The sequence below is a fragment of the Triplophysa rosa genome, linkage group LG3, assembly GCF_024868665.1.
Source record: "Triplophysa rosa linkage group LG3, Trosa_1v2, whole genome shotgun sequence".
Lineage (NCBI taxonomy): Eukaryota > Metazoa > Chordata > Actinopteri > Cypriniformes > Nemacheilidae > Triplophysa > Triplophysa rosa.
This window is the reverse complement of record NC_079892.1, coordinates 9587178-9601019: the sequence shown is the minus strand read 5'-3', so window position 1 is coordinate 9601019 and position 13842 is coordinate 9587178. Positions and strand designations below refer to the sequence as shown.

The following is a 13842-nucleotide window of genomic DNA, read 5'->3' as shown; positions in this document are numbered from 1 at the left end:
TTCTGTGAACTACTAACTATATTTCTTCTACATTTCAAATAAAAATATGGTTTCTTTTTGCATTTATTTGCAGAAAATGAAAACTAGAGACTTCAAATACTGCAAAGAAAACAAGTTCATATTCACTTTTAAGCATTACTTGTACACGTAATATTTTGTAAAAGTTCAAAATGTGTTTTGTTTATGTGATTACATCGATTTTTGTCACAGTTTTTATGTGTCTTGTCATGCTGTCAGTCTTTCAGATTGCTGTTGGGTGACTTTGTCACTCCTGAGATTTGATTTTGTTGAAATTCAACAGACACTGAACTGGAATGGCCACAATCTGATAAACAAAAAAAATTCAATGGTCTTTTTTTCCACGACTGTACATGTGACTGTGATTTTGAATTTTAGACACACATATACATGCCTATATGACTGCAGATTTTTTTTATTTTAGACACATGCCACATCTGAAAATGACTCATGTCATGCTTTGCCAGTTTCTGTGACAGTGTGACAGGTTTTGCTTGCTTGTGGGGTCAAGTCCTGCTTTTAAAGTCAGCGGTGTTACTTCTCAAAGCAAGACCTAAAACTATGTCAGGCTATAAACCGCAGCTCACCCCTCAAAGATGATCGAATGATAGAGAATAATAGGGTTCGATAGTCCTGTGAATGTGCACAGTGTGTTTGGGCTAAGCTGGACTTTTCATTTATCTGCATGTGAAAATGTACATTTTTGTATAATGACTGATTGACGTAATAAATGCACATCAGAGCAAATAGATACTCCATCATGTCACATGGCAATCCATTTAGTTGTGAATCAGATTGTATCTGTTGATTTGTTTTCTTCCACTACAGGTGGGGCACACAAGGAGACTTTACCACCACACACCCCCTGCCAGCGGTCAAAGTCAAATTGTTCACAGAAAGCACGGGAGTTTTGGCTCTGGAGGACAAAGAACTGGGCAGGGTAAGAATCCATCCACTCCTGGGATTACATAAAGCATCCTCGCAATTGGAAATTCATCATGTGTTCAATCGTTGGCCGGGGTTGGGGGACAGATGTTTTTCCACAGCGGTGTGTGAACCGTGATGTTCGCTCACACGTGCGATTAGAAGTCAGCTACAATCTCTAGTCATTATGGCCCCATAGTAACAGATGGAGACTTCCCATTAGAGACTCTCAGCGAACAGACTGCTCCTCCTCCGTTGATTCTCCTCTGTCTTTAACTGCTTTCTCTATATTACCAATTTTCTCTTCATCATGCGCAGTATCATCTCCTATTATCACCTTTCACAACTATTTCTAAGGCTGACCATCCAAGTGCATCAGTCATAATATTGACTTGTGTCTTTTTGGTTCATCCAGGTGGTCCTGCACCCCATTACCAATGGGCCCAAGACGGCAGAGTTGCACAAGATGGTGGTTCCAAAGAACAGTCAAGACGTGGATCTGAAAATCAAACTGGCTGTCCGCATGGACAAGCCCCCCAACATGAAGCACAGCGGGTATGTTTGTAATGATGCTCTTACGTATGCTTGTGCTCACTTGCCAAATGCATCCATTTGTGTTTATATAGGTCATAAAACCAACAATGCTTTAAAAAATATTTGGGTAACATGGTAAAAAGCAAAGAAACATTTTACACAAGTGGGAATTAACTAATCTATTATTGAAAAAATAAAAAAAGATTAACTTTCAAGTAAACTGATGTGAGTTTTGTATATCAGATTTTGTAATTGTTTGTTTGTATGTATAACTGGTAAAGGTTGGTTGATCTGTTGTATCATTGAGAAATGGCAATTTTTGCTTAGCTTTTGTTGGAATATTTTCTTTCAGTATGAAAAAAATCTAAACCCATCAACTGGAAGAATGTTAGAAATGGAAAAGCATGGTTATAGTGCCACCCAGTGGCTGAGGATGTGTCATACTTCAAATAAACTTCTAGGTGCTACACATTCTTGGGCATTTCCAGCATTATGGAGGGGACATTTGCAGTCAAAACTTGAAATGTAATACAGTTATATATAATAATATAGTTATGTAAAGCTCTGTTGATAAAGTCCAGACCTCAGAAAAAATGTCATTCTATACACATTAAATGAATAGTTCCCCCAAAAATTCTTCAAAATGTCTTCTTTTGTGTTCTGCAGAAGAAAGAAAGTCATACAGGTTTGAAATGACAAGAGGGTGGGTAAATTATGACAGAATTTTCATTTTTGGGTGAACACTTTCCCCAACCAGTTTTCTGGTTTGGTCATGTGACATTCAACACATACCGCGCTCTATTCACACAATTGTTCCTTTTTTTAAATGAAAGAAAACATTTTTAAAAATAACAAAGATTTGACAAAAGTATTTTACAAAAATAACCCAGTTTTAAATCATTTTTTAATAATGATCCAATTTGTGAATTTTCCATCACTTTGTCGAGTCTACAGAATTCTTCAGTAGATCTTCTGTGCGTCTTACTCATCCTTTATGAGACGTGTCAGTAAATGTGGTTTTGAGTGAGTAGCATCAGTGAAGATGTGCAGGAGCAGCTGCTGGGGTCTCTCTCTCAGCGGGGCGGGATCAAGGGTCATATCAGTGCTGCAGTCTGTTAATTACATGGAGGCCCTGCGTGATTCCTCTATACAGCAGCTCGCAGCTCTAATTGGCAGAAGCCTCTTCAACCTGGAATTACCTCTTTTACAGACCTCACAAGACATTTCAGAGCACACCCAGGCTTTCACAAAAACACACTCACATGCTCAGACAGATGCAAGGTTATGTCTTAGACCATCAGATATTTTGTTTAGATCGAAAGACATGAGGAAGTATTCATTTGTTTACTAAATGTAGTATTTAGTGCATGTAGTAGCTGTTTGATTCGGCATGTTTTACCCCAAAATTAAAATAGTTACTGTTTACTTATTCTTATGTTGTTTGAAACTTGTATGATTTATTAAGTACAATTTCTGTTAGTTCAATGGAAAGGCAAATAATAATTTCATTGCGCAATTCTCATATTTTCATTTCAGTTTCAACACAGTCTTATTAAAAAGCACAGTCTCCACACAGTGGAGTCAAATACTGACACCAGATTTTCAGAGATCAAAATCAGCCCATTTAAGTTTTCAAGTTGGTTTAATCACTCTCTCTCCCACACACAAAAACAAACACCTGATGACTGTCCCGGTCAATAGAAAGAGGGAGAGCGATGATGGGGGGATTCAGGTTGAGTGCACCCCATTAAAAGAAGCCATCTGTTTATCAGTGGAGCGACTGAGGAATTGGGAGCTATTCAGTTTTTGTGGAGTGACCCCACTGTGGCCCTCAGAGAGAGAACTGCCAGCACCAGTCTGATCGTCTGTCTATCTCCTGTGCTCTCTCTCTCTCTTGATTTTTTTCTTTGAATTTTTCTGTGTATCTCTTTAAAACCATAACTGCCCTCTTTCATTTGAGGGCCAGGGCGTACATTAAAGACCTTTATGCATTTCACATTTTTCTCTTATAAAATCTCCCTTAACCTCTTCTTTTGGTTGCCGCCATGCATTGGTTTTAGAGTCACTGATTTGTGTTATTGCATGAAGTATTTTGTGCTGCCTATGTTAAGAGAGAAATGGGAAGAAATAGACATTTGTAGGTGTAGGGAACGTTTAAGAGCATGGAAACAGGCATGTATAGTAATAGTATAAATAATAGGGCTTATTTATTAAACAGGACTGGGATTTTTGGTGTTTATTTGTCATAAATGGTGTGCTTGCATAAATTAGTGCATTTATTGAGGCGAAAATTAATTTGCACAGTTTTTCGTAAATGAGGCAAATAAATTGTTTGTTGAAGCGGTGCGTAAAATATCAGCTGGTTTTATTCAATTTGAACGTTTGTAATACCTGCAGTGCTGCTATACAGCCACATGGGGGCACTGCTGTCGTTTATAATAACATTTGTGTTGGGTTTTAAAAATGAATTTTCGCTATATTTTAGATTCTATAAACGGTAAACCTAGGCTACTGGCTTTTCTGGATAGTGTAGGATTTTAAAGGATTTTAAATGAAGCATTTAAGTATTTTTTTCATATATTTTTTTTTATTTATTTAAAAAATATTAAGTAGGCCTAAATCCATTCAAAACTGCTAGAAAAATATTCCCGGAAAAATGTAAACACTATATATTTCTTGTGCCACGTTTTCATATATTATTGTCTTCTTTTCCAAAGTTAAATTTTTTAATTGAAGGGCTTAAATTATATGAACTTGTCAAACATTTCCAAAGGTTTTGTCGCGTTGCTTCTACACGACGCTTGTTGTGTTTATTTATATTGTAACGACGCGATTATTAAACGCATACAGTAGCCTACAGCATAATTTTGTCGCTGACAATCAGTGTATGTTGTGTAGTTGTCAACAATGTTTGTGTAAAACTTGAGTAGTTGACTGAAAAGAGCGTGCGCGCGGCGCGCTCGTGCATCCGAAGGTCTTCTCGCCGGTCATTGTTGTCGTTTAAATGGGATCGTGTGTATCAGAAAAGTGGAGAATGAGCTGAAAATCACTTTCACAAGTGGATTATTACCTCAGCCACACGTTAACCCAGCCTGGCCCTCTTCATTCACTCACTGCTCCCTCAACCTTGACTGGAGTTCCCCCCCACAGGCGCTACGTCCATTTATGAAGAATTGATTTTCCTCACCTATATTTCAAGCATCCTCTTTTTGTTGGTCTTTTGAGAATGCGAGATAAATCGATATATTCGTGCGTATTTACAATCTATCAATGATTAAACCATGAAAAAATCGGTATAACTCGATTTCACGAACTTCGGTTTATCAGTTTGATACGTAATAGCTCATATTTGATCACGCATATTTAACATAATGTTCCTCCATCCTGAGAACCTGGCCAGCGGTGATGTTTCATCTGTCGATTAATTCTGTTTATTTATTTTTTGTGAAGGTATCTTTACGCCTTAGGCCAGAGAGTTTGGAAACGATGGAAGAGGAGATATTTTGTGCTTGTTCAGGTAGGCCTATATTCTTCAATACGATTTCATTGAACGTTTATATGCAAAAGATTTTCACGATGTCCGCGTGGCAGTTATGACGGTGGGATTTCTTGTTTCTATAAATCTGTTTATTTCTTGTTTTGTGTGCTTTTATCTCTGTATTTGTTGCAGGTGAGTCAGTACACGTTTGCCATGTGCAGCTACCGCGAAAAGAAGTCCGAGCCGCACGAGCTGATGCAGCTGGACGGATATACGGTAGATTACTCGGACCCGCAGCCAGGTAGTCACACGTTTTTAAAGAGAACGATGTGTCACTTCAAGTGCTTTCGTGGGCATTTACAATTTATTTACAATTTTAAATAGATACTGTATATACATTTACATAAATTCAATGGGCTTCGAAAAGAACACAACATTAATAAATATAGGCTACATTATAAAACAACGATTAAATGTAATATTGAAAATGCGGCGATTTAGCGGATTTGACACACCACATTTGAATAATTTGAATTTGAGAAAGAAGGAAATAGTGGAAAATACTTTTTAATTATGCTGTTAAATATTAATAAATGATTTTTATATTAATCAAAGTAATGCTTGCGTGATAAGAAACATTAAAAGTTGACAGATTGCAGTAAATTTGTGTGTGCATGTTTATATTTTAACTTTTTAACCAATTCTGGTCAATGAATTGAAATAAAATAAAGTCTTATACATGCCATTTTAACTTAATATTTATTTATTTATTTATGCGCGTAAAAAGCCATTCTGATGCATAATAAGATGCACTCATGAAACAATAATTAAATGAGATTGTTTGGTGGATGTGTATGTGCATGAGTAGAAAAGCAGCAAATATACACATGGCCGTTTGGTACCTAATGAAGGGTGAATTGGCAGATAAAGTTGTAACTCCAACTTCTCTTCAGGTCTTCAGGGAGGCAGAGCCTTCTTCAGTGCTGTCAGAGAAGGTGATCTGGTGGTGTTCGCCAGCAACGACGATCAGGACCGCAGCCTTTGGGTCCAAGCCATGTACCGTGCCACAGGCCAATCCTACAAACCCGTTCCACCCGCCCAGAACCAACAGAACTGCATAGGGAGAAACACCCAAAAAGATGCCCCCATCTCCTTGCTCAGTAGGTTTTGCCTTTTTAAATGAGTGTTTCTCGTTTTCATAGTAAAATTACAATAGAATCAGAGTCACGATCTTAAAGAGTAATTTTATAATAGTGCAATTCATTGTGGGTATTAGTATTATCAATACTAGGTGTAGAAATAGATTCTGTATTTCTATTTTGTTATACTTGATTACCAGCAAAAGTCATCCTTCTTCAGCTGTTTTTCATGTTTTAAATCGAAAAGGCAGTTCTACTATACAGCAATAAAATGTCTGGCAAATGAATTTAGAAATAGAAAGAGAAGGTAGGCTCTTTTTCTGCCACCTCCAGCAGTCCCCTCCTGAATAGACTCAGAAATTGGAGGTTGTGGTGGCCAGCCATCGATCCATCGGGCCGCAGCACAGACACAGTCTAAACAAATGTCAGCAGGGGACTTGAATACCCCAAACATTGCTGCTGAGTGAACGGAGAAACCCTCACACAACCGAAATTCTACAATTTGCTCACTTTCAAACAAACAGCGAGTGACACGAATGAGGTTTATGTCGTTATTGCTTCTGAAGAGCAGTTCTGAGGCCATTAGGAAGATGGAGGACGGTTGTTTGGCTTTAACACTGAAGAACTGAAAGAACTGGGAAAGGTGTTTTGAGGTTACTTTGATGGACACAGATCTTATTTGTTATTGGAGTGACATGAATCATAATTAACAAATTTACTAAATACAAACATTCTGGATTCTCACATTAGACATCATTGATTCTTCATCGATACTCTTATATATTCTTCCTTTATGGCTTCTTTCTTTTCGTCTTTCTTTTTAAGCCTCATGCGGTATGTTTAGGTCGTGCCTATTTTTCCATAGCTCTTTGCTGTCATGCTAAAGGCTTCTCTTTCAGGACGTAAAACTGAATGCTCTGTATGTAGTGAAAGACAAGGAGAAGGACTGGACAAGAACGTGAAAAAGTTAACTCATGGTTCATCAGGACATACGTAAGGTGCCTGGCGGATCATGAAAACAGCAATGTCTTTATAAATGTCTGTACTTACTGCTGAAATATCATTGGTCACTGTTAACCCAGGTATGTGAGCAATTAAAAATGAATTCTTCAGCAGTCTTTCAAAAATTGGATTTTTATCGTGCATTAAATAGGAATTTTAAAAATGTCTTTCATTTAATAAAACAAATTCACCTAAAACCCAAAAATCTCAATCAACTTTTGGCAGTCTACAAAGCTGATGAAGTTATTGACTCGTCCTGATTTTCTACCATTGATTGCAGTATGTACGTATGAGACTTCTGCATGCTCAAAGCCTTCACCGCACACACACTGAGCTGTCGTGCCGCTTTATTCTCAACAGTACACCCAGATCGGTGTTTGTGACAGAGGCTTGAGCTTCATATCGGAGCGTGATGGAACACGGATGCGCTGTCCTGCCTCATTAGTCTTCCCGGCTCCTGCTGGTTTTGCTCGAAGCGACCTGCCGGCCCGTACCTGCGATATCGCCCCACTCCACCGCGTTGATACCTGTCATAAAGTCACCATCCACCTTGGCAAGAGATGTCAGATGGATGTGACTGCCACCATGAAGACGCGAACAGGAGATGGCCTCTTCCTCCGGATCGGGAAGCACGAGTCGCGTTACCGCCCCCTTCAGCCAGGATTAAAGGCGACACCCTCCCTCCCTCCGAGCTGGACTCCGTCCACTTGTCCATGGATAATAGCTGAAACTTAAAGTTGACACGGATCAATGTGCTGCTTCTGTCAAACCTGATTCGTCAAGCTCGTGCCCTGCGAATCAATACCACGCTTCACTCCTTTTTATTAGTGCTTTTAATCTATATCTCCTTTTGTCTCTTTTCTATCATCCTTCCACCCACCGTATCTTTCTGGACACAGTCATTTCGCCAGAAGACATTAAGTAGCCTGTAATAACGAATGTAAAATGACCTAGATGAAATTAAAAGGCCAGACAATGGACCGTCTAGGATGGGTACTTTTGTTGGCCCCAGAGCAAGTGAGCGCAGAGATTGGAGGATCGTAATCCTGCTCACCTAACACGGTTCGGGGGGACCGACAAATGCCCACACCGCTTCCAGGCTCGAATGGGGCTTTTCACCATCAACACAAGCCGTCCGCAAAGTCATCGGCATGCCAAAAATGGCAGCGTTAATAAAAGCAATCGCTAATGCTCGTCTCAAGAAGGTGCCGCCGGCCACGGAGGCGTCAGGGGACGTGTCTCAAAAGCCTTGGTCTTTTGTGGTCCTCGTGAAGTGAAGGCCCTCGCTTCGCATATGTGGGCTCTCAACACACCGCCAGCAAGTGTTAGGCTTTTCACGGACCTCCCATTAGCCCGTTTTGAGGACTGTGATGAAAGGACTGGAAATGAACTCGGACACACTTTTAGCGCTCTTTCTTGCTTTTCTTCCTCTCCATCTTTTTGTGACTCGCCCTGACCTGCCGCCCTCTCCGCATCAACATGTCGGCGTGTGTATTTCTTTCCTCTGTCCTCTACACCCATCAGCCTGGTCCTCTTGTGGAAAAGTCTGGAAAACGCGATTATTTGTCCTAATTGAGATGCTCTGATTACAGTGCGCTCTTTTGAAGCAAGGTCGAACACTTTTATACACAAGTCACTGAAAATCGCTTTAAGTGCTCAAACGTCATGCGTTATTCTTTTTTCCCTCTTGCACCGTAAAGATCAGAGCATTCAGATCGGGTAGATAAGTGAAGGGCATTCGATTTGTTTTTGGCTACTTTGGCTTTTTTATTTATAACACAGGTTTGAAAGCAAGAGGTGTTCAACTGACAAATCCAAGTCGTTTATCTTAGGGCGTGCGCACATGCGTTGTGTGTATTTATGCCAGCGTGCTAATATTTTACAGCAGCTTACAACCACGCTTTTCTAACGTTACAGAACGACTGCCAGTTTCGAGCGTTTGCAGCTGAAACATTGCAAAACTGAGTTTCACAGCGTAGCTTTGGCCAAAAGAGGTGAAATACAAACACTAGAGGCGCGCGCGAAGATGGGGCCGTGTAACCAAACACAGATTTGCGTCTTTACAGCGCTGCTCAAGGTGTGAACCACACTTCCCCGCCACCTTCTCATAACATTCATGGAATCTGAATAGGGCTGTTTAATATTCAAAAATATACTCTTACCCTCTTTTTTTTTAAGCAAACTGGTCTGGGCATGTTATCAAATATTAGTTTCAAATAATCACAGAATGCTATGTTTAAAACTATCAAATAATTTCCTTGATCTTGATCTATTAACTGGTCATTTCACACGATGGGAATGGGATTCGGTTGTGTGTGCCATCGCGTGCCAGACGTCTGACTGCGTGTGTTTTTGGCTCAGGTCTGGAGAGGACACAGAGACAAGGAGTGGAGGAGCTCATCTCCGCCGTGCCCTGCAACTTCGACCACGCCAGCCTGTTCCGCATCCTGCAGAAACACACGCTCACGCATCGCATGAACGACTCCTTTTCCTGCCTGGTGAGCCGAGAGCGTGCGAACGCTTGTGTGTGATCGAGGAGGAGTGAGTGGGAATCATGCGCTTTAAGTTAAAACTGATCATGACATTTCAATCGATCAACAAGTGAGTTGGAAGCGCTTGGTTTGGATCCGATACATTGTAGCGACCTCTTTTCAATGAGTCTGTGTGTGTGATGTGTTCATGAGAGTGTTAAATAGAGGCGCGATTTATACGTTCAATGCAGAGAGATGTGGCCCTCCGGCTGAGTGAGGGCTCGTGGGTAAGACGGGAATAAATGCTTCCAATCAGTACAACCCAAATAGGAAAAGCATCCGATTGCATGTGTCTCCTCCATTTACTCCCGTGGATAAAAGATTCCTGCTGAGAACCGAGTTAGTATGTTTTTGTCGCATAAAATTGGCATGGTAGTGAGATAGATTTGTGTTTAAAAACTCCCAGAACACAATTGGAGGTACCAAATGGTGTTGATTTTGAATTTGTGTTGTGTTGTATATACTTTGTGTTGTAATTCTTCGCCGGTTAGCGTTAACAACCTCGCATGCTTTTTCTTTTTGTCCCTATTGTCCTTCCGTACCTGCTTTGAGCGAGCACCTTATGTTATCTATTCAGCTTCTGAATGACTCTGTCTGCGTTCGGCTCTTTGTGAAGGCTTCGCAGTCTTTGATCAGGCTTCTGAGAGAGAGCCACAAAAGCCACCTGAATGTGCTGCCTTTCCCAGGCCTTCTGGGATAAAGCCATCTGTGAGGGAGCGGGCCTGTTTTCTCAGAAACAAACAGGAGTTTCTGAACACTGCATGCATACAGATCGATTTGCTGCAAAATGTGTATTGTAGATTGCAAATTACTGATAAATTACAAACATCCAAGCACATTTGTTGATCTTTATGTGAAAACAGAAATTAAAAGTCTCGGATCTTTAAGCCACCCCCCCCACCAAAAATCTCACAGTCAATAAATGAAGCTTGGGGGAAAATCAATAAGCAGTGCTGCCGTGTGCACAAACGGCCACATAAAGCACAACTTTTTGGATCAGCTGTCGTGTGATACTGGGATTAGGCTCAGTGAGTTGATTCAAAAAGCTGTATTTTGATTTTTCTCTGACTGTGGGGAATGTGTGCGCTGGATTCATTGGATTTTCTGTGTGTGTGTGTGTGTGTGTGTATCATTAAAGGCACAATGTGACTCAGATCGTCTGATTTTTAAAACATTACCTTTGTATTAGGGCTGTCACAATGTCTGATTTTCACTTCACGGTTATTGTGGCCAAACACATTTCACGGTGGCCATATTATCGTGATACCTATTCAACGTTTTTTTTTTTTTAATAATGCTATCAGTCAAATTCTTTAATTTTGTTTATTTTATGTCTTTAAATCACCTTTTAAATCAAATGTTGAAGATAAGAGTTTGTAACAAATAATTTACAATATTAACAGGTGTGTAAGAATTTACACAGTATTTTTAACCGTGACTATTAATATCACAGTTATAGTCGGTACAGGTATATTGTGACACCCATACTTTGTAATTATACAGTAATTAAAACATTGTATCGCTAAAACTGCTACATTTCAGAAAATTGAATAAATACTGTATTTGTTAAATATATATCAACAAAAGTTCGAAAAGCTCATATCCTTCTGAAACTCGGATGTCCAAATTTGCTGTTTTACAGAAAATAGAGAAAAAACACTGTAATGTTTAAACGATTAAATACTCTGTTGTTAAAGTTAACAAGCACTTTTTAATACTTTTATTTGGTTAAATATTTGCAAAACCCAGTTACAACCATAAAGGCTGACTAATAATAATGATTTATGGCAAAAAAATGAAAGATGGAGATACAAGGTTTCAGAAGGACAGCAGCGATATACTTTTCACTGGTTAAATATTTGAAAAACCCACAAACAAATTTAAAGGGTGACCAATAGTGATAATTTATTGAAAAAAGAAATAAAAATCATAAAATATGGTCACCCAAGGTTTCCACCAAACAGTGACAATATATAAAAAAGTGCTTTTATTATGCTAAAAAAATACATATACAAGGGTCTCCCCACCAACTTGATTTTTTAAATTCCTCATTAGTCTTTTTTCCTTAGCAAATTTAATCAGTAAGGAACAGACCAAGCCAAAAGATAAAATTGCCATAACCAAGGCTTTACAGTCCATCTCTCGTTCTGTGTGTGTGTACTTTATTTATCTCCCCCCACCCCCATCGCAGATAGCCAGACTGGGCCGTGTTCGCTAGGATGATTCCACTGCCGTCTCAGTCGGTCGTTAGTGGTTAATTGAGCGCTAGGAGCCAAGACACGAGCAGGCCATCTGTTTGCCAGAGTGGAACATCTTGTGGCACTCGGCTCGGCGCTGGGCCACCGTGCCTCAGCCCTGAATGGTGCAATATTAATAGATCTGACCAGCACGGGAAGAGACGGATTGTGACAAAGAAGAGACGAATGGGAAGAGAAAAACTTGAAAGTTGATGGGAAAAGTTGAAAGATGGGTAGTGGTTGCCAGGGAATGATAAAGAAGGGATAGAAACGGGGTCCAACGTTAGCTTTTTGCCAATGAAAAGTGAAATTTTAAAATGTTGCTTACCAACCACAAGACCTTATTTTTATTAAAATATATATACTGAATATTTATGCTTAAGCATGCATTGATGTATACTTAATGTGTCATTTCAGAGGCTTGATGTGTGAAATATTTCTTGAAATATTCTACAAGGAATTTTGTCACACAAACTCCTGACAATAAATAAGAAAATCTGGCTCTTCTTTGGTATACATTTGGTATACATTTTGACCTGAATTGCTTACATGACCCACAATAAAAATAGCTTATAAAATTCAGTTTAAACTGTTTATTAACATTTAACTTTAACATTTAACTTCACAAGCTTCAAATAAGAGTAAAGTATTGCAGTATTGCAAAAATATAGCAACAAATGTATCAGTTGAAATATATAAACTTGTGTGTTTTTTGTTTTTGTCTAGCATGTATTGTAGCAAACTACACTTTCAAAATATATAGATTAACTAAGTTATAAGTAGTTTGGAAATGGAAAGCATCCAAAAGTCAGTTTCACACAATGGAAGCAAACAATATTTTTAAACTTACATTGAGGTTGCCAGGTTGGGTCATTTAGCACAACATATGTCACGTATATGCATACAGTATCTGTAAATATTGAAGGGTTTTAAAGAGATCCGGCAGTAATATAAGTCCTTAACCACAGCTTTGAGAAACATAAATAGCAATTTGCACAGGTCAGACTGAACTTTATGAAGAGACAGTTGCATTTCGAGAAGGACAGGCCATAGATTGGGTAACGACAGGAGATATCAAGTGCTCATATCTCAAAATACACCACGTATCAGCTTTGTTCAAATCGTACACTGTTCGACCGCTCTGTGCATCAGTTAGTCTTTAATGAAGGTTTCTGTTTCTACCACTGCAAGAAGGTTAGAAGGTCTCCGCATCTCTGCAGCCTCTCAGAGCCATGCGCCACAATCCCTCGTGACTGCTGGTCTCCCTCAAACGTCTGAAACGCATCACAGTTCTCCTGACTCGTGGCCCCGCGCACCGTCGTGGGCGAGCAGCCTCGTCAAAGTGTTAATTTGCTAGCGTTCCTTCAGAGGAGGCGTCTTAATTAGGTTTGTAAGATTCATGCCTAATTTAGTTATTATGTGAAGGATGAATGAGCTAATGAATGCGACAGGAGCCTCACTGCGATCTCCACCCGCTCGCATTATGTGTGACTTCTCTGCCTATGAATTAATTGTTTGCACTTAACCTTGTACTCGTTTGTTTAAATGTTGGAAATAGACGGAGTGTTTTGAGTAATATTTTTTGGAAGAGCTCTTCATGCATGCTGCAGTTTTTTCATATGTGTGTGTGCATCTTGCATTGAAATGAGAGACGTGCTGAAATCAGACACTTCATGTTCAATTAGTGCAGCGCAGTTTTTTGGAAGAAACAAAATGTCTTTGGAAATGTCATCACTTCATGCGCTGAGCAGGAGGTTTACAAAGGGTCAGTGCAAAGGCAACAGCGTTTTAAAAAGTTTTTTCACTGTTTATTGTGGTTATTGTTGATTTGGCCCTGTTACAGAACATTTGAGATACAGTAGCACAAATTAGTATGTGATGTAATAAAAGCTTAATAGTAGATGAAACTGTTTACTGTTTAAAGCTGTACTGTAGTCTGTCACTTTGTATGGTTAAAAATAAACAGTTTTAAGCAGGTA

At 39.4% G+C, this 13842-nt stretch overlaps 1 protein-coding gene across 7 annotated transcripts in view; it reads left to right on the top strand.

The window, feature by feature from the left end:
- The window catches only part of cadps2 (Ca++-dependent secretion activator 2), a 119059-nt gene that overhangs the window by 69895 nt on the left and 35322 nt on the right, over positions 1-13842 (top strand). For all 7 annotated transcript variants that reach the window (XM_057329190.1, XM_057329197.1, XM_057329196.1 and 4 more), the window contains exons 7-12: positions 847-958; positions 1358-1497; positions 4927-4993; positions 5147-5255; positions 5908-6114; positions 9457-9593. In XM_057329190.1, the coding sequence (XP_057185173.1) occupies positions 847-958; positions 1358-1497; positions 4927-4993; positions 5147-5255; positions 5908-6114; positions 9457-9593 (772 nt within the window). The remainder of the gene's footprint in view (positions 1-846; positions 959-1357; positions 1498-4926; positions 4994-5146; positions 5256-5907; positions 6115-9456; positions 9594-13842) is intronic.